The sequence below is a fragment of the Atractosteus spatula genome, chromosome 6 (assembly GCF_055471065.1).
Source record: "Atractosteus spatula isolate fAtrSpa1 chromosome 6, fAtrSpa1.hap1, whole genome shotgun sequence".
Classification (NCBI taxonomy): Eukaryota; Metazoa; Chordata; class Actinopteri; order Semionotiformes; family Lepisosteidae; genus Atractosteus; species Atractosteus spatula.
Window position 1 is genome coordinate 42,028,599 of NC_142711.1, and position 25,962 is coordinate 42,054,560.

At 35.9% G+C, this 25,962-nt stretch overlaps 1 protein-coding gene across 2 annotated transcripts in view; it reads left to right on the forward strand.

Annotated features, from left to right (window-relative positions):
- smchd1 (structural maintenance of chromosomes flexible hinge domain containing 1) overlaps positions 1-25,962 on the forward strand; it is a 60,598-nt gene that overhangs the window by 24,348 nt on the left and 10,288 nt on the right. For both annotated transcript variants that reach the window (XM_088918626.1, XM_088918627.1), the window contains 24 exons: positions 35-112; positions 285-404; positions 845-989; positions 1,776-1,875; positions 2,006-2,078; positions 4,393-4,532; positions 5,879-6,013; positions 6,282-6,509; positions 6,783-6,931; positions 11,390-11,478; positions 11,686-11,804; positions 12,059-12,223; positions 12,706-12,831; positions 13,002-13,081; positions 13,442-13,599; positions 14,864-14,979; positions 15,587-15,648; positions 17,003-17,090; positions 17,847-17,978; positions 19,269-19,421; positions 19,950-20,082; positions 20,316-20,435; positions 22,078-22,163; positions 22,814-22,936. In XM_088918626.1, the coding sequence (XP_088774752.1) occupies positions 35-112; positions 285-404; positions 845-989; positions 1,776-1,875; positions 2,006-2,078; positions 4,393-4,532; positions 5,879-6,013; positions 6,282-6,509; positions 6,783-6,931; positions 11,390-11,478; positions 11,686-11,804; positions 12,059-12,223; positions 12,706-12,831; positions 13,002-13,081; positions 13,442-13,599; positions 14,864-14,979; positions 15,587-15,648; positions 17,003-17,090; positions 17,847-17,978; positions 19,269-19,421; positions 19,950-20,082; positions 20,316-20,435; positions 22,078-22,163; positions 22,814-22,936 (2,918 nt within the window). The remainder of the gene's footprint in view (positions 1-34; positions 113-284; positions 405-844; positions 990-1,775; positions 1,876-2,005; positions 2,079-4,392; positions 4,533-5,878; positions 6,014-6,281; positions 6,510-6,782; positions 6,932-11,389; positions 11,479-11,685; positions 11,805-12,058; positions 12,224-12,705; positions 12,832-13,001; positions 13,082-13,441; positions 13,600-14,863; positions 14,980-15,586; positions 15,649-17,002; positions 17,091-17,846; positions 17,979-19,268; positions 19,422-19,949; positions 20,083-20,315; positions 20,436-22,077; positions 22,164-22,813; positions 22,937-25,962) is intronic.

Here is a 25,962-nt window from a genome sequence, read left to right on the forward strand (position 1 = left end):
TAACCTTTTCACTGCTCTTCCACTTGTGAAACAGCTCCCAGTGGGGATATAGAAACAAACTCGCACATCAGCCAGCATGGTGGAAAATGGCCTTACTGGTTTAAAAAAATGGGTATGTTAATCTTTTTAATTTGTGATTAATTTTTTCCTCATATTTATTAAAATATTGAACATGAGATACCCTGAAGAAAAGCTTACAATTCTAAATGGAGTCTGTAAAAATAAAGACAAAAACAAAATAGTTTAATTCCATAATTGACTTGCCCTTATTTCTTCCCATTCAGAAAACATTAACAAGTTGGGAAAATACACTTTGAAGCTGCAGGTAGTGTTAAATGAGAGTAATGCCAGCACCTATGCAGGAAGATCTCTGCCTTTTCAAACATATGAATTTTCTGTGACAGGTAAGTGTTTTGTATATTAATGTTGTTCTAAGTTGTGCATCCCAGAATTCATGTATGAACTAAATATTCAAAATAAAGCTATTTAAAAATCCATTATTAACCAATATGTATGATTTATGAGTAATTGCTAGCAAGATGGTTTGATACGAATCTTTGGTCATGATACAGTATGTCTACTAAATTCTTATGGTCAAACAGAACATCATGCCATTTTATATTGAAGTCATGGTTTTTGGTCATATTACGATTCATATAGTTTAGCAATTGTTTTGCATCTCAATGTGGAATGTGTATTCTCGGAAATGAATTGATTTACCTGGTCCGGTAGTTAGGTGCAGAGTGGGACTGCAGAACTGTCCTTGGCGACTTGTTTGTTCAAGCAGTTTAATGTGCACATTACCAGGCAGTGTGATGGATGTTACTTTTTCTTCTTAACCTAGAGGGAAATCCATTCAGGTTCACCTTGGGACCGCTGGAGTCCCTGCTCCACATAGGAGAGCCCTTTGACATTCCACTGGAGCTCCTTGATGAGTTTGGACACCCTACACCCCCGCCTGTGAATCTTGTACCAGTTTTGGAATGCAGGTACTCAATTTAAGCTGTAATTACATTTATCTGCAGTCATAGTTCAAGGTTGTGTTCTCAGGTTGGTGTGCAGATTTGTTACTTCCCATACTCTTCATCACTGTACCAATATTTCTCCTGTAGGTGCGATTGTACTTTAACTAAATCCAAATGCTTAGCTACCTCATATTGCTGCTAAATTCAGGGTGTTTGTTTTTTTTTCCTATATATACACGCATGCATTTTTGTTGTGAACATTAAAGTTACAGAGAGAGAAGACCTTTCAGTTTTGGTCATTTGGGTACCAGTAGCTGAGTAATATGACAATCTGTTTGACAAGAATAACAGCTTTGCCAGATAAGTCAGCTAAGTTTATGGTTCTGTAGATGGCATAATACGTTTTCTATTCAGTTTGTGTGAATTACTGCATGTGTGTATAGACTTTATACCAAACATGACTGATTTCAAGCATGATTCTGTGCCTTTTGAAGTAACAAGAAAGAGCATACTGCTACATTTAAAATTGCTAGAGATGTTTTTCTACTTAAAGCACCAGTAAATTCACTAATTTGAAAGATATATTGTCTGATGCACTAGGTAATGTATTTTGTTCCTCAGTGTTTGTCTGTTCTCAGCTCTGTTAATATTATGCATTTCTTATTATAAATAATATAGTTCTTATATAAAGTCTATTTGTCCTCCTCTGATATACTGTCCTCTCGATTGGCTTGCTTCCAGCTCCTTTTAAATTAATATTTAATTTGCCTCTGAAGATTGTACCCTGAAAGGATCTTTGTGTCATTTCAGTGCCCTGGATATAAGTTACGAAAAACTTGTGGCAGAGGGAACCAGCTGTATGATTAAAGGTGTTAAAGCAAAAGGCCTTGTAGGCAACTGTCAAGGCAAGGTCAGTGAATCTATTCCCTGTTACCATGTTTCTTTCCTGGTACTCTTGTGATTACTGAATATTCCGTTTATATAGTATTATATACATATTTTAGTTTATTTGATTATAATTGATTTTTTGTTTCCGGCAGAAATACAATTTGAAAGTAACGTTGCCGGGGCTGAAAGAAGACTCTCAAACAGTAAGAGTAAGGGTGTTTCCTGGTAAGTTATTCAACTTTCTTTGTACATGGAGATAAAATAGTTCTTATTATTTGGCACAAAAATTATTAGTTGTGCATTCCTAATGTTGTATACAATGTGATGCAGTGAAATGAATTACCATGGAGTAAATTATTGTTTTTAAAGTCTTTTATGAAATTATGTGTTTATGTAATTATATGCTAATATACGTAATAATAGTGATGTTATATTGTTTAGAACTATATAAATAGGTGGTGTTGTCTATCTCCTATCGCCAGTGAGCCATTTGCAAAGGATTCATCATCTATGATGTATTTAAAGAGAAACGACCTGAAGATACAATAGGTGGGAAGAGTCTCCCCACACTTCCTCATTCTTCCCCATCTCAGTTGCAGTGTTTATGGTCTTGTGCCTAGAAGTCATAAGCACATAATTAACTACTTCATTCTCGTGAGTTAACAAAAATAAATGGCAATGCTAAATTTAGCAAATAGAACACAAACTTTGGTGTCTGTGGTTTCATTAGGGCTATATTTCAGAATGGTCGGCTGTGGTTATTAGCAAAAATAGGTCTCCTGGACATTTGTAATAGATCCTAGTTTTTTTTTTTTCCTTTTTCCATTTAAAAAAAACTGAAAATGTTATAGCCACAAGGTGTCCCCATCAAACTACTTTTACGAAAGCAGCACCATTTCATGCTGTTAAGCATGGCTAGATGAAGGCAGAGAACTGTGCACTTTGGTAAATTGCACAGTGCCTGGAACCTTTTGAATTTCATTTTTGTTGTTGCTGACTGCAGGCATTTAATGCCAGGATTTTGAATAGTAAAACTAAGTAGAATAAAGTTTAGCCTATAATGTACCATAATATGGTGCTGGAAGGTATTAAGAGTTGTGGTGTAGCTGCCATGCATTTGTGAACTGGAAACAATGGGAGAAAAAAAGTCAAATTATTTAAGGATTAAAGGATCACTGATTTTTTTTTAATTAACAAAAATGTGACAGCTACAATACTCATAACAGTGTTGGGCAGGGGAGTATCCATACTTTCCACTGAGACTTTGCACTAGGTAGAGCTGAGTCTAGCATAAGTTGTGTATTACAGTTCTCATTGGCAGTGCTGAAAATTGACTAAGTTCCCCAAAAGGCACTCATGGCACTCAACCAGTTGTAAGTCACTGCTGGCAAAGTACATAGTCTAGACTGACATTGTCTACACTTCAAAGTTCCATCTGCTGTTGAAGGGAGGGCTTTTGCCATAAGTTTGCTAGTAAGAGTCTCAAAAAGTACATTTACATTTAGCCATGTAAATTGAGAAAGATGCATGAGATTTGCTGATAGCTGTGCTGTCATTAATGTGTTGGTTGGATATGTTTTTGTTCAGATATAATCAGTCATATACAGTCAAGCCTTAATGCACAACTATCACTAAATAGTTGTTTTATCATAAGTATAAATAGGCTAATCAAAGTTATGTTTATAATGGAAAGAAAAGCTTCTTATCTAGTGTGGAGTAGTGGTTGTCTCTGTGATTGTAACTGGAAGGATTTGGGTTACTTCTTAAAATTCCCTGCTGTTTGAGATGGTGCAAAAGTAAGACACTCTGGATAAATGCCAAATAAATGAAACAGTCTGAAGGATCAAACTGTCAGTTAAAAGCCAATGCATATATCATTATCATAACTATTGTGGTTTTATTTCTATTGCTGGATCAGACTTTTCAGTTAGAACCCTTGATTTTATTGCTATACATTAATCACTGTCACACCTGCAGAGGCTGTATGTTTTTGCCAGAAAGTGTTATTCCTTTTTTTCCCTTTAAACACCTACAGTGATTCATTTTGTCCGTTATATAAGCTTGTTACAATTTTTGTGAATTGCCGTTTATTTTTAAATTAGTATACTTTATTCTTTGAAGGTAAACTGCTTTTTGGATGAATTTTTACAATGTTACTATAGATTTACTGCATTCCTACAGGTGGTTTTAATCTTAAAAGAGGGGAAATATCTTGTTTTTATGGGCCACAGTAAAAATGCTGGTTTGAGACCTGTAAAGTGTCTGTTACCTGAGATGAATGTAACCCAGCTGCTGTGCAGCTGTAAATGCCACCATTCTCCTGGTAACATTGTAGATAATACTACATGGCAATATCCTTGTACAGAACCAGAAATCTTGTCAAACTTAACATTTTTCAAAGGGGACCCAAAAGGTGTTTTCCACACTCCAATAGTCAGCTCAGTATAATATTACAAAAGCAGCAGGTATCCAGGTATATCTAGATGTGCATATCCGATTGTATATATATCCATTTTCAGACTTTTTTGTTTATTCCTAGGTCCCCCACATTCACTGAAGGTTAAACCTGATTCCCAAAAGCTTGTTGTAGAAAATGGAGCCTCTTTTCCTTTCCATGTGGAAGTGCTTGATGATGCAGGAAACATCACAGCTCAGCCAAAACTGATAGTCCATTGCAAGGTAAAATTACAAGTTGCTGACATTAAATACAGTCAGCATTTTAGTCAATAATTCATGTGCAAGCAGTTTTCCAAAAACCTAATGTAAGACATTTAGGACTCTGAACTTATTTAATTTGCTTTACTATAAATAGGCATGTTGCAGGAAACGTAAATGTTTAAACTTTTAAATATATACAATCCAGATTAGGTGAAATTATTTAGATTTTTGAATTTATAAATACACAATAAGCTTTAAAGCTATGAAAATATTTTCATTGATATAAAATGTTCAATTTGAACATCTGTTGAAACTTCTGTAGACGTTGATACAATTAGAATAAGTCTTATGTTCCAGGATGCTCTGAAGTGATGGAAAACATGATGATAGAAACTAAAGTTCTGATCACATGAGAAAGCAAGTAAAATGTAGGGTAGTAAAACTGCAGTGATTTTATAAATAACATAAGAGAGATTTTAAACAAGAGAAGACCATTCAGTTCATCTAGCCTCTTTGGTTAATTAGTATGAGTAATTAATTTAACAATCTCATCCAGCCTTTTCTTTTAAACAGCAAAGGATATCGTTTTTTTCAACTTGCATGAAAGCCTTTTCCTTCCTCATAGTTACAGTATGCTTTTCTCTCAACATCCATTTCGTCAGATACCAAGATACCCTTTCTACTGCTAAATAAACAGTTCCTACAAAGGACCTTATTCTGCAAGAAAAGTTATCTGTAATAAATTTTGACAATTACTGAACACTGCTTGATTCTGTCAAGTAATGTAAATTAACTGAATTCAGAGATTTGGTACCGATGTGTTTTTGATTTGATGGAGTAAACAGTTGGTGATTCTTAATTATATGTATTAAAAAGAGCATTTAATATATATAATTTAAAGAAAATTAAAAATCTCGATCGGAAGTTTTCATAATATAGTGGGCCTTTACTCTTGCATCAAATGTTTATCGTTATAGATTTTCATCTTTAGGAATAACATGATTTCTTACTCTTGTAAGTTGTATAGCATCACAAAACTGGCACGCAAATAATCTTGATCAAGCATAGTTTGAAGTAACAGGCTTCTGACATCTGGAGATCATTTGCTAAGGATGTTTCACTAGTATATGTTTTATATGGTAATGTTTTATACACTGTTTAATCAAATTCATTGGAAGATTAAAATTTTGAATCTTCATTTGCTGAAGCTACTCAGATGTTCAGGTTACTTTGCATAATCAGTTGAATACAAGAATGCTCTCAATGAATCGTGTTTTTTAAATGGGTAGTTAGAATCTGTTGTTACTGAATTTATCTAATACCTGTGTTTCATATTTTATTACAATGTCATTTTTGTGTCTACACAGTTCTTGGGTGTTCCAAACTTGCCAGTTTATACAGTAGACTGTAGCCACACCGGCATAGGAGTATTAACAGGCCCAGCTTTGCATGTAAAGAACATCAAGAAGGATCAGACCATAAAGGCAAAAATTGAAATACCAGTAAGTACTTATGAAATGTGTTTACACCCTTGTTTTTTCTGTTTTATTTTGCAGTATAATTACCTTTTACAAATAATATTTACTGAAATGACTGGTGCTATTTTTTTGTTGCATTTCATCATTGAAAAATACTGAATTTTAATGAGATTGTCCTTTTTTTTTGGAAGGATATTTATCAACATCCCTTCAGAGCAATATTTTAAAAATGACACGGGCATTAATATTCTCAGAGACGTTGTAAAAAAAAAAAAACTGTTTCTTTTAATAGAGCTGCAAAAACATTGAAGCAGTAGATAAGACGCTGAAGCTCATCCCGAGTACACGTGTGGCCAGATTAGAAATCTTCAGTCTGGATGGTGAGAGGGCAACCCAGCTAAAACAGCAGGATGACATCAGTTGGACTGCAGGGGACACTCTGCAAAATCTCATCTTCAGAATGTATGATGAAGGAAACCGGGAAATCCCCATCACTGCTGCTCTAGCACAAAATATTAAGGTTGGCAGAGAACATGAAATTCTTTCTCAGTTGCACTGATGTCTACTTAAGAGCCCTGATGAGAGACTCGGGTGATGTTTTGGTTTGCTTTTTTGAAAAGTCATACCAAGTTTTTATAACCGTAGAAGTACAGGAAAATTTCTGGGCAAGAAGATGATATCATCAATTGCTCTGCTTTTGGAGGGGGGAAGCAATGAGTGTCTTGATTGAGGAGTACAAATGTCATCTTTTAACTGTGCCCTTGTTCTACTTGGCAACATTGTGATATTGTAGGTTAACTGGACACCTAAGGTGAAGAGAGAAGATCTGGTCCAAGGAATTCTACCAGATGTGAAAGTGCCTAATTCTGTGAAAGAGCTGCGGTACTGCCAGGTGTCATTTCAGGATGAGCATGTGTCTCTGGAAAGTTCTTTTACTGTCAAGTACGTTTATTAGTTATAAAATTCTCTTTCATTCATGAATGTTGGTCCCACGTAGTTTTTCATTGAGAAATTAATTGCATAAATGCTTTTTAATAAGACAAAACATGATCATGAAAAGCTTTAAATACTACCATGTGTATTGCAGTCGCTTATGCAAAGCGCTTTCATGTTTGTTATGGTACACTAAGCTGTAATCAGTTTTATTGTTTAGAAACAAAGGAAACCTGTATAATTTGATATTTTCATATTGAACCTTATTAGATTGCTGATAGTATTCTAGTACAACGCCTAGTGTTGGTGTATTAGAGCCTTTTCTGGTAAATTGAGTGTTGTTTTCTTACCATGGTTAAGAATTTAGTTTGTGTGTTTGTACAGTGGGTGTAGAAAGTATTGAGCCCCGTTGTACATTGCCACATTTTGTTGTGTTACAACCAAAAAATTGATAGGCTTACATATTTTCTCTTTTTAATTTTGGAGCTCAAAATAGTTCAAATTAATAACCATAAAAATCTTTGTTGGAGAAATATTCACCCCCCCTTAGCATTAAAACTCCTTAATGAGCTACTAGTTGCCTTCAGAATTTGCACAATATGTTGATTGGAAACATTGCATTGAAAGTGGTTAACCTTTCGGATTGGGCACATCTGTTTTGTAAGGTTAAATACATATCTGTGTAAATTTTCACCATTGGACATTGCATACAAAGCAATATGAGGACAAACGAGCTTACGCAACAACTAAAGAACAGACCTGTGGACAGACACAGGTCAGGCGAAGGATATAAAATGGTTTCAGAAGTACTGAGTATCTCACCGAGCACCGTTAATCAATTATAAGTAAGTGGAGGACGTATAAAACTATTCTGAATCTTCAACTATCGGGTCTACCTCCAAAACTTCAAAACATTGGTCAGAGAAGCACTCTAGAAGCCCAAAACCACTCTCAGAGATGTACAATGTCTCATGATTGGGAGAAACTATGAATAAATCAAAAATAGCTCAAGTGCATCACAAATCTGGGCTGTATGGTAAAGTGAAAAGGAGGAAGCATATCTGAAAAAAGTTCACACAAACTCCTGTCTCGAATATACAAAAAGGTATGTACAGTAGGATCCTCTGTCGGGGAAAAAAACAATGACTTTGTGGTGTTATGAGACAGAAATTATTAATTTGGCCTTAATGTCAAGTTTTATGGCTGGCGGAAGGGCACTGCTCATCACTCACAAAACACCATACTCATATTGAAGCATGGTGGCAGCATAATGTTGTCGTGGGGTTGCTTTTAATCAGCAGGGACTGGTAGGCTTGTCAAAATTGAAGGCAGAATGGATGGAGGAAAATATAGGCAGATCCTGGAGCAAAACCTGGAACAGTCTGCAAAAGATCTAAAACCGGGCCGAAGACATATTTTTCAACAGGACAATGACCCATCCCAAAGCAGAGCAACCCCTGACTGGCTTAAAAAGCAGAACGTGGAAGAGCTTGAGTGGTGCAGTCAACAACCAGACTTCAATCCCATAGAAAATCTGTGGCAGGAACTGAACATTGCTGTACACTACTGCTCCCCCAGTAACCTACAACAGCTGGAGCAACTTTGCAAAGAAGAGTGGGCGAAAATGAAACCCACAAGATGTAAAAAGTCTTGGGGCTGTAACTGCTGCCGAAGAGGAGCAACTAAATATTAAATGCTTAAAGTCGCAGGGGGGTGAATTCTAGTCCAAGCTGGATTTTTCCGTTTTCTGTTTTTCATAAAAGTTTCTTTTACAATAAAATAATTATGCCCCATCCAAATGTTAAGTATGCTTTATTAATCATGCAAAAAAGTCCTGTTCAAATATGTTGTAGTTTGACGTTTTAACACCGCAAAACATGGTAGAGGTCCAAGGGGGGTCAGTACTTTCTACACTAACTGTATGAAAAAAAACTTCTGTAGTAAGATTTTTTATATTTTTATTGCTTGCCTATGAGCCAAAAGCAGTCCTCTGTACTGTGTGCTCAGAGGTTTGTAGCCATCTGATATGACTTTGTAGATCTGTTGCATTTTTCGGACCTTTGGCTGGGTTTCTTTTCTATGGTCCTGTAGCTACACAGCTCTGGTGAGACTATACCTTCAAGACTCTAGCCTTTTCCCAGAGCTCGTTCACTCCAACACTGGATACACAGCTTCTGCTAACTTGAGGGAATGTATATACAGTAAGGAAGAGAGAACCTGCCAGATGTTACTGTGCATAATCTTCTCTGAGAGCAGTTAGTTATCGTTTCCCCTCCTTGGAGCTTAACCTTGGAGCTCAGCTTGACCTTTATCTTGAAAGCTTTTTCATTCACTATCTTGCGCATGTATTCCACAGTCAGTTTAGCACTTATCTGTTGGCTCGAAGATGGATCCACTTAGATAGCTGTCTTTCCTTTACTTACTTAGTACTTAGTACCAAGGCATTCAGAGTTCTGGGTAGAGCTCACCTTTGCTACTCCCCCATTTCTTTACTATGCTACTTTAGTCCATCCTCCTGGATCTTCTTTCCAGTGTCTCTCCACCTTGAGCATAATACAGAAGACCTATCTTTTATTTCACTCTTTGCAAACTCCCTCTGTAGTTTGCAACTTTGGTTTTACCTGTTTTACCTGCCTGCCAGAGAACTTTGATCTTGTTACTCTCCTAATGAGGAATCTGTTAAATCCCATCCAGGATTTATAACTGTTTTTATTTCTGATAACCAATCCTGTTACTTTGTCCCTTTCGGGGTAAATAAATCCCCTTCAGTATTTATAACCCAGTGTTGTTAAGCTATGGCTTGCAGTGTGCAAGAAAGAAAATGAACCCTCGTCTGTCATCTTTAGCCCCAGAAGTAGCAGTGTAATCCCTCTCCTGTTTGATCCCATTTTGCCAGGTCCGCTCTACCATCTGCTTTACCTTACCAGTGGACCTGACACTGCTGCATCTGCGTCTGCTACTGCTTAACTGCTATTACTCCTCCTGATGTTATCTAGTACCTAACCCAAACGTGATAAGCCAGCTGCTGTCTCTTTTACCTTACAAGACAGCTTCTTCATATAATTCCAGGGTCTAACTTGGCAGCTTTCGACTAAAGGCTGCTGTCTACTTAACCTTATGAGACCATAGCTCTCAACGCTACAGAGCTCAGTTGAAGGATGCCAGCCTCCCTCTCTACCCTATATATTGCCTCAAACCCTGCGTACGCAGAGTAGACAACCCAAGGAATTGCCTATATTCAAAACAGTTTGTTCTTGTAACGGAGAGGCAAGTAGATTTTCATATTGGCTAGCCAGTGTTAGATAGCTGGCTACTGGTTTTTCCTCTTGGGTTCTCCTTGGATCCGACCATACTCCTTTTTTTGTCCTCTGTTTTTTTTTGCTGTTCTTACACCCTTTTTATGTTCTGATAGCTAATGAGCTGGTGCTACAGGCTGCGTTCTCTGTACCTGGACCTGTCTTGACTTTTCCACGTGAATGTGTGTTTTGTAATCACACACACGTTTCTTTACCTCTCTAATAATGCTGTTTCATATTAGTAAAGTGCATGATTTAACTCGCACATGAAAATGCATTTGTCTATTTTATCAAAGTATTTTCTTAATCTCTTTATTATGCTGTTATTATGGTGCTGAGTGCATACTTTTCTCGCACTTAAAAATGTTTCGTTGATTGTCTCGCGCATATTTTGAGCTGTCTGTAATGCTGTTTCACTTGTAGTAAGTGTGTGGTTTACTTGCACATAAAAATGTTTGTCTGTCTTCTCACTTATATTTTCTTTTATCTTTTCACAAAGCCATTACATATGAAGGGTGTATTGCTCATCTGGAAGAATGTGCATTTATGATTTTCTAGGCTCTCTACAAAACCCTTTTTACGTTTGCAATGCGCATTGCTCTCCTAGCAGCTCTCACTAACCAGTTACAAGTAGTAGATGTTTAGATATTCAATCTAAGTAAACTGGCCATAAATTGTTTTAAGTACACTGTATTATGGAACTTTATTGCCAGACATAGCACACTGTTAATATTAGGTGTAGGTGAAATATTGCCAAAAGAAGAGAAAATACTGACTTTAAAAACGTGTACCAGTGGTAGTTAGGATTACATTTTAGTGCTGTATATGGAAAGATACATTTAATTGAAACAGTTCTATCTTCAAGTCCACAGCTTGACTAATCTTAAATAAGTTTTCTAGAATATCATAATTTCCACTTTATTTAATAACCTTAAATAGTTGCATCATAGCTATTTAAGTTAATACATATTTTCAGTTGTAGGATGCCATTATTTATCCACAGCTGTATGGAAGATCTTTAGAGATTTAACTGATAGTATTGCTTACAATGGAGCAATTGAGCACTTTGTCTTTCTCTATTTGATTTATTGGATGAGCCAGCAGTAGAAGGTGAACTTATGCTGAGAAACATCTGCATTCTCTGTTTTTAAGCTTTTCTCTTTTTTGTTAGGCCTCTTCCAGATGAGCCAAAGCGTATAAAAGCTACACTGAATGGTGTGTGCTCAGTACAGATGGGTGAAGAGCTGAATGGAGAGATTCGTAAGTAAATGTGTTAAAACCCTGTAGGAATGTTGAAGACATACTGTACTTCCACCTCTTGCCCATTAGTTTTCAACTGTGTTTTTCAAATTTTCTTGCATTGCTTATCCCAACAAATATAATAATTTGATTATAAGTAAACCAGGTATTTGTGAGGTTTGAATGTTTTAATAGGAAAAAGTGATGGGGTTTCCTTGTTTTCTTCAGATTTGGAAGTTACAGATCAGTATGGGAATAAAACAAACACATGGACATCATCCACTGTGGGTTCAATTGGTGTTTCTTCAGAGGGGCTTGACAAGTCCAACTTAAAAATTACCTGGCAGGTAAAGTATGGAGTATCTTGTTAGATGTTCCATAATTTTATTTGACACATCTGCTTGTTCTTTTTCTCTCATGTTGTATGTGTTTGGAGACTTTAATAGATTAATAGATACAATTTTATATACAATTATATCGTGCTTTATTTAAATATCCTTTATCAGCAAGTGCTGTTGTTCAATATTTTTGTGATTTGCATTATAAAATACTGTCATGATTGCAGTACTGATTATTTTGTCTCTCTTTTTCATGAACCTAGGAAAACGTGGAAGGAGTTGTAGTCCAGGGAATAAAATTTGTTCCTGGTGCCCCTGGACAAAGAGAGCTATGTTTTGCTTGGCGAGACTTTGTAGAATACATTCGTATTAACTTGACTGCTGGACCCCCAGCACAGCTGAAACTTGAAGGGCTACAGTTAGACAATGTAATGTTTTCTTTTTCATTCCATTATTTTTCTTTTCCTTGAATACAGTTAGGTGGGATTATTGAAAACAAAATCCTTAAATATTTCATTTAAGGAAATAGTATCATCAGAAATGCAATGTGTAGTTTAATTTTCCAAATAGTCATAACCCGCAATAGTCATGACCCATTGTCATACATTTAAATTACTTATATCAGAAACTGAGCTTGCCGGTTTTCAGACCTCATCCTGTTGGACTTGTAATGGAGCAAATTTCACAGCCGAGTGAATAAGAGCAACCAGTGTAACTCTTGGAAATAATGATCACTAAATAGATAAGATTAATTGCTAGATTTATACATCAGAAAGCACTTTTCTTTAGAAAAGAAAAGTTAGCTTATACTGATGTTTATTATTGGTGGGTGTGTAGCCAATGCCTTTGAAGAGAAATTGCAATGTTAAGATAAACGGATTACAAAATATTGATTTTTTTTTTCTTACAGACCCTGACTGTGTTTAATGGGAAAGAACTAGAGAAGCCATTTGTTGTACAGTTGTGTGATCAGTGGGGAAACCTAACATCTGACCCACAAGTCAGAATAGCACTTATAAAAGATGCTGCCTTACAGGTGGGTAAAAATAAAAACGTCAGTCTTAAGAACACTGGTATAAACATTGATAATTCAGTGAAAAAAATAATTTTATCAGTGATTAAAATATTTTTAGGAAATTAAAAACATTGTTGCATGGACCATTATGTAAAAAGAAACATGGGTAAGAGTTTTTTTGCTCTGTTTAGATGACACCTATGCCACAGGCACTACATGTTGACAAGAATGGTACAGCAACCTTTCCAGTGTGTCGGGTTTCTGCACTGAAGTAAGTACCGTTTTACAGACCTAATACTTACTAATTTATTGTTTGTAATCTAATATTAATTAGAATATTTTGCTCCTAGTTGGAGACCACTTAAAATAGCAGGGTAGGCAGTGAAAGTAATGTGTGCATCCATGCAACATTAATTAGAAGGAACTGCAGTTATGTAAAATATTCGGTTGGATTGTTGTTTCCTTTCATTGGATACCTGTGGTTTCATGTGCTGTGCCCCTTTTTACATTTCAGTTCAATATTCTGTTTTAACAACCTAGATTGTTACCATAGATGTAGAATTACATTTTTCTTCATTTGTGCATAAAATGTATTAATTGTTTAAGTTAATGTTTGTTTTTCTCTTTTCAGGGGAGTGTACAACATTCAGTTTAAGGGCAAATTCAATAAAACCACTTTAGAAGGGCCAGTAGTGAAGCTGAATGTCCTTCCAGATCCTAACAAACCTGTTGAGATTTTGGTAGACTTTAATAAAAATGCAGTTTTTCCTGCAGGAGGCTTTTTAACAGGTACTGATACCTCTTGTTCTATGTTTTCTGTCCCAAGTATAGTACATTACATTCATTGCTAATTTTGTTAAGTAACTGGTAAATGGTAACATTTTACAATTTTTCTCTTCAGCTTTTACATACCCGTAATTTCAAAAGCATGAGGCCCAATTAATAACTTTAAAGTACTGTTTAAAGGTACTAAACGGTTGGAACATTTCTCCTCATAATACTCTTTCATCCCAAAATGTCTTGCCATACCAACTACATTTTCTATCCAGGGCAGTATTTTCCAGGCTTTCTTTTGAGAGTAAAATTCATTTTAAAAAGCTTTATTTCTAGTGAGTCATATTTGGTGGGTGGAGTTGCATTAATAGGAAGGACTGTACATTAAAACTGTTTCCATAATTTGGAAAAAGGAAACTCCTTTCTTGAGAGTAATCATTATTTGTACTATGTACTGTAAGTACCTTAAGTGCACTTATCAGGCAGCACAGGCTTCCTCCCTGGTTGTGTACACACTGGACTGCCGTTTAATATATTATATATTAACTCTGTAGTATAGTATTAAAAGTTAAGAATCATCTAACCCAGACTTATTTGCTCAGAAAAAATAGTTTTCAAACTTTTTGTTGTAGAATTTTCTAAACAACCCAACATCAACTTTTTAGGACTCTAAAAAGAAGAAAACATTCATTTCAATGTTACAAATTATTTCAATTAATATTTTGGTACCTGAGAAATCAGGTGAAACAAAACCCAAAAGACATTGGGTGAGAGCAGCAGGACCACAGAGAAGAGAAGCAATAAATGCTGCCTTCATTCCTACTGCCTTTCTGTTAATTTGGTTTTGTCCAGACTGTGACTGATATCATATGCCTGGTGAATCTTCGTGTTCTTAAGAGACCAGGTTCAGAACCTAGGTCAAGTTGGCCTGGAATGACAATCGGGAGTTAATTTTAAAAGATTTGTGTGGCTCCCAAGGGAGCCACCAGTAAAAGTCCTTGTTGGGAGCACAAATTGAGTTCTGTAATCCAGTCATCAGAGATAGCATCCGATCTAGTAGAGGTAGATAGCCACCAGAAGCCTTTACTGCCTGGTTTTTAAAAATCGGTTCAGCAGTTGTTTTCCTCCAAGTGGTCAAGTGGTTAATTGTGACACCGAGATATACATTTTCAAAAGGTGTAGCACAAGAAAATAGAGAAAAGTGCTCGGTGATCTTTTGAAATATCCATCAAAAGAAAACTCTCATCTTTGCTCAATTTCTCATTCATAAAATCTATAGTGTTTACTGTGACTGTCCTGTCAGAAGTTGGCAAACCCATGAGAAATTTAAATCCGGCTATGATGCTAATGTATATGTGGAAAGGACAAGGTCCAGGCATGCTGCCTCCAGAAAGCGTAAGTTGGAAAATAAAGTTCTTGATATCTATCCTTGTAAGACCATGTCTCCAGTGGTATTATGTAAATAATACTTGTCCTTTAATGCTTGGCTTGACAAGGGGAAGTTCTCACTCTCACTTATCCTCCTGGGTAAGGTTGGTAGTGTTTAGCCTTATGAATATCATTCATATTCTTAGAAGAGATCTATTGATCCTGTCTTTATTAATGTGAATCGCACTTAGAAATTTCATTTTAAAAGATAAGCTTGTACATACTGAGGCAGAAAAAAAATCTGTATGTGAAAATTACATGAAAGAGGTGTTGAAACTATTACAAACAAGCTATTACATTGATGCACTAGATTATGAATAGATGCAGACACCTAGTATTTTCATTACAGGTAATTAATGTAAAACGTGTAAAATATTTACAGCATAATCTTTCAGTGTAATGTTTGTGCTTTTATCATCTCTTTAAATTAGATATAAAATTTAGGTTGTTGATTTTTCTGTGAAGAGTCCTACTGTATGTGTTTCTTTGTGCTTGTTTTCTTTTTTCTGTTCAGAAAAATAAAAAGTTACTTTTAAGGCAATTGTTGTTTTAAACAATTGTATTGTTTTTTTAGGCAGCTACACTTATGTGCAGCAAGCCAAAGGATAATAAAAAAGAAGGCTGTTTTTACTTCAGGTAAATCTATTATAAACTTTTCATGGTATAGTGAGTATGATTCCCGCTAAGCTGACTGTGTAAATGAAATTAGTTATTAGAAATTAGTTTTTGTTAATTAAAAAACAGAGAGAAATAAAATACTCTCTCCTTATTTTCTTTTTGGTTTTATGTTTTATTGCTTTCACTTTCATCTTGTCAATGGATCATGTTTCTTAAATCTGGTTTTCTACTTTTAGCTTAATAGATCTAACAAGACAATTTTCTGAATTGCCTTACTTTATTTGGTGATTTTTTTTTGTATAAAACTGAAATTGCCAATTTCTTATGTGGCTTTCAGTGCTGACAGATTTTCAGCCAGTACCATTTCTGTGTTCACGCTGAATGTAGGAGAGATTATCAAAATGTTTGTTGTTCATTTTCACTTTAAACTCGCAAGACGCATTAAAAATTAGCAAAAGGCAAAGTCAAAATTAGCACAAAAAAAACTCGCAAAAGGCATTAGAAATCAGCCTTTCACTCCAGCTAGAGCTCTGAAGACCTTTTTTCAATCCAGCTCTAGCCTGGAGCAGATAGAATGTTTCAAGTCAACAAACAAAAATTGATTTTGATTGGTGGTGGCAAACATTTTAATTTCTTTGACACAATTTATAACTAAATAAAAAATAACTCAAAGTGATATACTCTTGTTGCCAAGTACCATGCAAGTATTTATAACTAAATATTTTTTATTTAGTTATACATATGAATGAACAATAAAATCAACTGACAGACCAAACTGCCCATTTGCAGTACAGGACCACCACCTATTTTAAAATTTGCTTTGAAAGCAATAGCAAAAAAAAAAACCTGTTAGAAAAATTAATTTGTCACATATGTTCTGTAAGAGGGAGCTGGGCTGAAAACAGAGCCCACAGAATTCTGGCAGACTTTTTGTTAAAAAAAAGCCAAAACACAAAAAAGTGCATGTTCAGGGTATGGTCTTTATAAGATTTACAGGTTTTACAAGCTAAAGGCTCTTTTGTGTGCATCGGCTACTGTGCTCATTTGTTACTGTACGAGCATATGAGTGACAAGATTTTTGTTGTTTTTTGTATGGGACATTTCCACTTAACCAAAACGCCTTATTACAAAAAATATTAAACCTATTTTCACACAATTTGTAAATGATCAGAGTAAAGTTCACAGAAGCTAAAACAGGTGAACAGGTCAAATTTGGAAAACTGTGTTGCCCTCAAAGCAGGATTATTTCCCAGCGTTTGTATTTTAACTGTGGTTACTAATGTGTAGTGTGATGCTTCAGTTAGTAACATAGCATTCTAAAAAGCTTGATATTAGATTAATTTTTGCTATTCTTAATTTATTTTTTTCTCAGAGACAAAATAATTCCTGATCATGTGGGCGAGTACTCAATCCAGTTTGCATTCACGGTGGACAAGGCAAATGTATTATGGAGCAAACAGGTATGCTTCGCTTTTTTAAGTGTGTGACAAATCAGTTTAAAACAAAAATAATGTTCCACTGTGTCATAAGTGTTATAGTTATTTGATTATTTGACTGTTAAACTGTTTCAGTTTGTTTGTTTCCATATGTAATTCTAGGGGGAGTCAAGACCAGTTTCTGTTTATATAGAAATATATAATAGATATATCCTCTTCTTGATCTAGGACACTTTTTGCTGAAAATAAATAAAAAGTCAACTTTTTGATTAACAGTGGTGTGACTACAAAATGTATATTTGCTAAGGAAAAATATTTGTTCTGCTCTAAATATTACATGTTGGGTATTGCTTAAGTTCTGTCGAGTATTGCTTAAGTTCTATTGATATACAAATCCCTTGACATTTAAAATAATTTTCAGTACATTCCTAAACTGAAAGAGAACTCTGGAAACCCTTGATTTTTTTTCTTTTTCTTTTCATTTTAATTATATTCCCCAAAGCAGTTTCCTTTTGTTAATGTTATAAACTGACTCATTTTACCCCCCAGAGTTCTGTGCAATTGCAATTGAGATAACATTTACAATCTTTCATCATAATCTGAGGTCAGTGTATTACTGGTAAAAACCTGTCAAAGGTTTTATCGTTTAATATTTTACCTCAACTATTTAAAATAGAGGACATCATCAGCCTTTTTTAAAGTTAGTTAAACAATTCATGGTAATTTCTGAAGCAGATCAGGATAGTATCCACTGAGCTAATTGAAATGTTTTGCTTTCAGATTTCCATAAATGTAGTGCCTAACGACCCAGTGAAATTGTTGCCAGATGTACTGCCTCCAACTCCAGTTGTTTCCAATATCCGTTCCACTGCCAGTCGGACCTTGGTTAACAGCCTATGTCTTAAAATCATGGTAACTGGATACTTTGTTTGCTTCCCTATAACTTTAAAATATTGAATATTCTTTGAAGACATTTATGTCTATGTTTAGACTTTCACTGTTGAATAAATAACTGTACCTAGAGTTGTAACCTTGAGTATACCTGAAACTAAGACCCATATTGTGAGGGCTTTCTGCAGCTAAACACCTAAGTTGTAGAATGCACTACACCATGAAAGAGCTTGTGTCTTTAACTATTTAAAAGTGTTCTTGAAACTCTTGCTTTTCCAGATTGGTCCTTAGAAGACTTTATACAAGTTAGCTTTTGTTTTCCCGCATTTCATCTTAACTAGTGGGGCAAGCAGCATATCTTATTTTCTTTCTCCCGCTATTATTTTCAAATATCTATGTAATCTGAACTCCAGATAAAAACCCGTGATATTTGTTCTTCTCTGAAACAGAATAACAGCGGTCCTAAATGTAGTGGAACATGTTATGCCGTGTCCATGATAAAAAAGTGATCTTCTTAACAAGAAATTTGGTTTCAATTTAATCGGTAAAATTAATTAAAATTAACATCATTCCTATTATTGCCTTGTATATACAATGCAGTAGCTATTTGAGACATTTATGTTTTTTTACTGTTACGAATGTTGTGACAGTTGCATTTAAAACATTGAAATAAAATGAACTTAAAACGCACCCTCTATATACTTATGGTGAAATTACGGTGCCCGAAGAAGACATATAGATGTTATGCAATGTACCTCGTTTTATCTTGCTACTTCTTCTTTCATGTAAATCAAATCCTTTCATTAAAAAATCTTTTGTTCCGGCACTGATTGCCTGCATTGGCAAGACGAAGTGATGGTCTGTCACTTTTTGTTCTTAATAATTAGTTACTATATTTACAGTTGATTTCATTTAAGTACTACAGTACCTTTGAGAGAACCATAGTTCACTTTTTATCTGTGTGCTGTAAAGAAAAGTCTGTAGAACAGTGTACAGTCTTGTCCTTGATCTGTCTGAGCATCTGTAGTGACTCGATACTCGATACAGTGTTCGATACTGTAAATGTTTGTTCCTTAGAACCTTTTCTTTCACATCATTTGTGTTTCTCTAACTTATTTGCAAGAGGATTAGATCAACCAAAGTCGTATCATAGAGTTATTTACGAATCATCAGCATCTTGCAGTTCTTTTGTCCGATCTTTCATTACCACATTGTCTTTGTTTTATATCATTGTACACCAGGACATCTTTTCTGGAAACTGTGAAAAGTGAGAAGAGATTGGAGTCTTCTTACATATTTGATTAATTTCAGGATGAATATGACAACCCCACTGGTGCAGATCTGAATGGCAAACTTGTTGTTTCCATTGAGAGTCCCAATGAACCCGATACTGAGATCCCACTGTTCCAAGGGAAAGTCCCACAGGTGCAGTTTAACCTCACTAAAGGCTGTGCTGAGATTACGGTAAGTATTTAGTTGCTTGTGCTGCTTTCCTGACCAAAATCTTTCACCTGAATAAATATGAATAAATAAAAAATATTTAAAAAGTTATATTTAAGGGCAAGTAAAAATGAAATCTTTATGAAAAGCGCATTGGTTCTTTTGCATTAAGTACTGCTGAAGCCAACATCTCATATTTATGTAAAGTGCATTGTTGCCTTTAAACCAAGAACTTTTACACAGAGTTTTACACCAGCCTTTAATCTAACATGATTATAGTTGTTTTAATGGTGCTTTAAAATGCTATGTATGTAAGTTTTAAGTTCTATGCAAATGTATTTTTAGTAGCTTTTGTTAAATATATGGGTAGATAGCATAAGGAATTGAACAAGACATTTGGATAATTTAGTTTAAAATTTAAAATTTAAACCAGACCTGGTGTTTTTCTTTTTATTTAAAAATTAGTTAACTTTCAATTCTTGGTCTGAAATAATGTTATGAATTAATAATCTATGCTACATGGTGAGCTGCCCATTTGTTCTTGTGTTTCAGAACCTTGTTATTGCGGAAAACAGCCCTGGCACAGATGGAACTGAATACATTCTGATCTTCAATCCAGTTATTCCTGGCTTTGTAGAAGAAAACAGTCTGAAACCATTCAAACTTCCTTTTATGTTTTCAAATGGTGAGCAGCACTTCAGATGTAGACCTTGATACAGAAGCCTTAATGAGTTGTAATAATTGTATTTGTACGTGGCACCTGCTATAGGCTGAAGCAGCCAAAAAATTCTGTACGTATTTAAGAAAATGAGCAAAGCTTTTTGCAATTTATGTGAACTTTGTAAGTATATTGCTGGGTTTGTTTTAACATACAAATGTGTATTTAGCAGCATCTGACTTTTTTTCTCTGTTCTGTAGACTGTAGGAAACAGCAGCAAATGGCAACATTGACACGTGAAAAAGACCAGATTATCAAGTCCATTGGAGCTTACAAGAGTCTTTTTGACACAAACAACCAGCTGGTCTCTGAGCTGAAATGTAAGTTATCTTTACAAAGACACGGGTCAAATCCAACAATTTCCTGATGAATGTGATAGTAATTTATGCTGTGGAAGTGGCTGGTAGATCTGTGAATCAACAAGCCTCAAGAATCTTTAATTAGCAAAATGGACTGAGTGGCTATTTCCTCCCTTTCATTGCCTTTCATAAGTGTGTATTTGCAGTCTGTCTTTCTTTGAGAAAATTGTCCTTCATGAGAGAGCCCTTATTTCTGGTGGTAAAGGTTTAATAAGAGTCATTGGCCACTGTGCATCTATTGGTGAAATACACCAATTCCTCACTTAGTGCTTTTTCTATTAGAGCAGACCCATAATGCGTAGCACTCTTTGTCCTTGACATTATTTTAATTCCTCTGAATTTACCTGCATAAAAACAGAATATCTGTCTGTGACATGCATACAGACGTGAAGGAAGCACCTGGTGCATACTCAGCTGTAGTTGTACACAATGCTTCTATTTGTGCTCATCAAAATGAAGTCTTGGGCCTCACAAAATGAACTGTGGCTTGGCCCATGCTGACAAATGTAGCTCCTCCCATCAATCTCCCTCCGCTGCCAAAATGAAAAAGTGAAGGCAGAGGATGGTTAATCTGTACTCGGAGCAAGCTTGGACTGAGTGTATTGGTACATTCTGAAAATATTTTTTTCTTGTATTTTCATTATATCGTTTGGTAAAAATATCAATGCTTGGAGTTTGTATGTTCTCTCCCTCTTTGCGTGGGTTTCTGCCGGGTGCGCCGATTTCCGGTTTCAGAGACAAAAGGGAAAGATGGCCCTGGTGTGAGTGCTTGTATGTCTGTGTCTGTCTGCTCTACGATGGACTGGCGTCCTGTCTAGGTTGTACCCTGCCTTGTGCCCAATTCTTGCAGGTGTAGGCTCTAGCTCTCTCAAACCCTGAATTGGATAAAGCAGATTGAAAATGGATGGATGGCAAAAATATCAGTAATGTCATGATGGCCCAGAAAAAGCCCTGGCATGTGACTGTATATGAGATGTAGAGTTTATTGGATAGTGTTATGGTTTCCATGGAAAATGGTTTCCATAACCATTTTAATTCTTTGAAGGAGTTACTCCTTTAGTATTACATTTGTGCTATATGTTGTTTTTGTCGAACGGGTCCCTTGAGAATTCATTTGGCTTAATATCATGGTACCTCAAGTTTTCTAAAGTCAGTTTTCTTTATGACTGAAGGATATTTTTTTTTTTTCCTTTTTAGTGATTGTAATTATTAATTTGTGGAGATCGTTTTCCTGGTATAATAACTCCCTTCATCTGATAATTGGAGCTGCTAGCTGCCTTGCATCATTTCTGTCAGCCAGTATGATATTAGTAAATTCTTGGAGATCACATTGCTAAAAACATCTCCATGTGCAGCAAAGAGAACAAACTAAATAAACCAAATTTGTCATTGGGATGCATTTACCTATGTAAAATGTTTTACGTTGTATAGCAGAAACAGTCAAATGCATTGGGAGTTACAGCTGCCCTCTGAGACTTAAAAGTGTTTTACACAGACTGGTGAGTGTTGCGATGTCTGCTTCGATGACGGTAATTACTAATTTTGGGCACATTTTCAAAAACAATAAAACACACCTACAGTATACCACTTCTTGTATCCACAGGCCAAGCTCAAGAAGCATCCGTCAAAGAGGCTCAACTAAAGACTCGGCTGAAAAACATTAGTGTAGATGTATCACAACTGAATACCGTGAGTATTTTTCTGTCATGTCATTTTATATGATACTTTTTCAGATTTAATTAAGGGTTAGTTGGGTGGCAAGGTGGTGCAGTGGTTAGCATTGCTGCTTCACAGTGCTGGGACCCTGGATTCAGTTCCTGAGGTGCTATCTCTGTTGAGTTTGTATTTTCTCTGTGTGCTCCACTTTCCTCTCACAGTCCAAAGGTATAATGGTAGATTAACTGGCTTCTGTGAAAACTAGCCCTGGTGTAAGTGTGTGCATATTTATGTCTGTGTGTGCCCTGCAATGTACTGGCATCCTGTCCATGGTGTGCCTTGCCTTGCACCTTTGGCTTGATAGAATCCAGCTCCCCTGCAACCCTGAATTAGATGAAGCAGTTAGAAAATGAATGGCATGAAGGGTTATTACTCTATTTTTTTCAATTGTTAAACTGTGTAGGTGTGACACCTGGTATTCACTTTTTAGAAGTTGCTTGTGTTGATGATGTAAATCACCCCATTTATTATACTTGCAAATAATGTAATGCTGGCTGAGGGGTTACATATTTTTTTGCTAAGGTTACTACAAATATTTCTGTTTTGAGCTACATTTCATGTGCTGTTCTTGACTGGAAAAAGAACAACAACAGATATTTCTGCTCCTAAACTATTTTTTGTAGGTTAAGCAAATAGAAGCTGCAATCAAAGAAAAGGCAACAATGCGTGAAAAGATCCTGAAGGAACCTAGAAGAATTTGTATGCTTCCTAACACTTCTAAAGGAAACCCAGATGTTCTGGGAAAGGTATCTGTATAATCACAAGTATAATTCTGAGATAAGTATAGCCACTTTGTGCTAACCAGTATGAGTGCAGAATAAGTCAAGGACATTGTAATAATTAGGGCTGGGCTTGAGAGATCCTGGCTATGGTCAAGAGAACATTTTTATGATGTAGTGCTGTGTCACTTGTTTTTGAAGGACAAAAAGTTGTAGCTTTGTTTTTTTTTTCTTACAAATTATCAGTTGCCTTTGCAGACTTACAGTAGATAGTTAGAATTTTGCTTGTCATAACATGAAGTACTTTTCTTAAAAATTGGGATACAAAGTTTTTTGGGCAATGGAATTGTGTAATTTGAAGTATTTAAGAGAAGACGTATGATAATTTTTAGCTTTTGCTTTAATTTAATGTTAGATCACAGTATGATTTTGTAATAAATCAGTGCAATTTAGATGTTTTTATACCCAAGTAGGACACTATCCATAAAGTTACTATAAGTCTCTGTCCAGCCTTATCTTCTATAGCTGAATTCTTATGCCTCCTGAAACATCATGATTCCAGTCACATTTGTAAAAATACCAAAAATAGTGCTTGGTTCAGTATAGTGTTCAGGGACATTCCAAAAGACAATTTATTAATGTTCGTAGTCCACAAAGCTATTGCTGAGGGTCCATAGAACAGCAAGTTTGATGTGATGTTTGATTCAGGTTTAAGACATCACTCCAATCTAGCATCCCATTTTTGAAGTCGGCAAAACAACACCAACCATCTCATAAACGTACTCCATATACAGTACGTATGTACATATACTGCATAAGATAAGATCACTTTATTGGCCATATACAATTTCTTGTATTTGGAATTTGTCTTTTTGCATACCCCAACTTGTTCTCCATGAGACACACAGACAGGGAGATAAACTTGGGGTCAAAGCGCAGGGTCAGCCATTTATATGGTGCCCCTGGAGCAGTTGGGTTTGAGGGCCTTGCTCAGGGGCCCAACGGAGTAGGATTCCACTGCTGGCTGCGGGATATGAACTGGCAACCTTCCAGCCACAGACACAGATCCTTAGCTACAGAGCCACCGCACCACCCTCAAATATGTACTATATATATGCAGTATATATACTGTACATATGCATGTGTACTGTATATATACTTATTAATTGTTTTAAAATATATTTGATGAAACAATGGATACAAATTTCACAGTATAAGGTATGTACAGTAATTCAGTAAGTGCAGCTTATCTCTTATTTCTTATTTCCATATGTAACAGTATAAACACATCTGGGGTGGTCCATGAAGTGTTTGGAAATGGAAGGTGTCTATGCACTCAGAAAGGTTGGGGACTGATGGTTATAGCAGCCCAAAAGGCTTTTACCTTTAAATCTTCCTAGAATAGAATATCTTAATATATATTTTAAAAAATAATACTTTTTACGTTTAAAGTTTTTGGGTGATATTAAGTGGACATTTGCAAATCTAGATCTTAACAGATACTGAAATGGGACATTGAGAGGAACTTGGCATTAACGATGTGCTTTAATATGCTTCTTAGCCACTTCAGAGTATTTCTAGTTGTCAGTAAATCATTCTAAATTTCAGCTTAGTAGATCTCGAAAGAATTGCTGAATATTTCTTATTTTTAATTTGCCAAGGAAACTGACATGGGAACTTTATGCTTGCAGTTTTCTTTCAGTTATTCCCTTGAAACATGGTCTAGACATTAGTAGAATGCCTCTAATGAGATAATTGCAAACGTCCTCTCATTTGAGATGTAAACTATATATTTTGTGATATTGCTTATGCCTTTAATCTGTCACAGCATAAAAGCTATTCAAATAAATCGGCACCAAAACTGCAAATCATCTGGGACACTCAGATTAGGGGTTAGGCATCATACCAGTCAGCCTTTAAAATTGTTTGAGAAGTCATGTTCTTATTTGAAGTTCATTAGTAACAGTAACTCAGCGTTGCCTGACTGCACGGTGCTGCAGTTTCCCTGCTCTACCCATGCTGCACAGTATCCCAACTCGGTGCACTGCCTGCGCACTTTCCCCTGACTGCACGGTGCTGGGCAAAGCAGAAAATTAGCATTCAAAAGAGCGATATAGTGTCATGCTCTATATTTAATAAAAAATATAGTATTGTATTGAGTCAAAACTGGTATTACTATTGAAGTATCATTACCTCTGACTTTATTTCTTCTATATTCTAATTTCAAAATCCTGTACAACAGACTTTGGCATGGGCATATTTCATCTATTTTCTTGTTATGTCAGATTTAGCTAATTGGTAATTGCCTAATAAATTTGTGTGACTTTTGGGTGTTTAGTTTATTATCCTGTTAGCAAACAGCAGTCTGAACTACTGTGACATATGCAGAATGCTCTTTTAGATGTATGTTGAAGAAATGTCTCAGACTTAATGTCATCCACCTACCTACAGTATACCTGTAGTTGTTTCTGACACGTGCTGGGGCAATGTGATAAGGTCTAGTCTTGCTGTCAAAAGAATAGCTGCAGGTTGAAAGTCTAGGCCTCGCTGATGATCTCTTGGAAGTTCACAGCAGCTAAGGCTCTTCTCTTTGTTGTCTCCACTCCAGTCCTTCAAATTATTTAAGAAGTGTATATCCCTAACTGCCCCTAATTGTCCCAAAGTGTCATCTCCATGTGCTATGAACAGATCAGTTCCATCTCTGTAATGCTCTCTTTTTCAGTCTGTTAGATACTAACCGTCTGGATAGAGAGATCTAAGGGCTAGGGGACGTTAGGCAGCTGTTCATCTGCTGTGGTTCCCAGTAAAATGTTCAAGACCTCTCAGTTCAGCATTGCTGAATTACCTCTGCCCTTAAAGTAACAGTTTGCACCAGAAGGAGCACTGCAGACTCGAGGTTCTTTCGTGACTTCAGCTATGCTCTTGTATGGATGTCCGTCTAGCATTCCAGGTGTTATTGTCCTAGTATTATGGACTCTCAGCCCCTCAAATTTGGTTCCATGATTCTTGCTGGAGCACCTCAACCAGCATTTTTTTTTGCCATGCACCTCTGC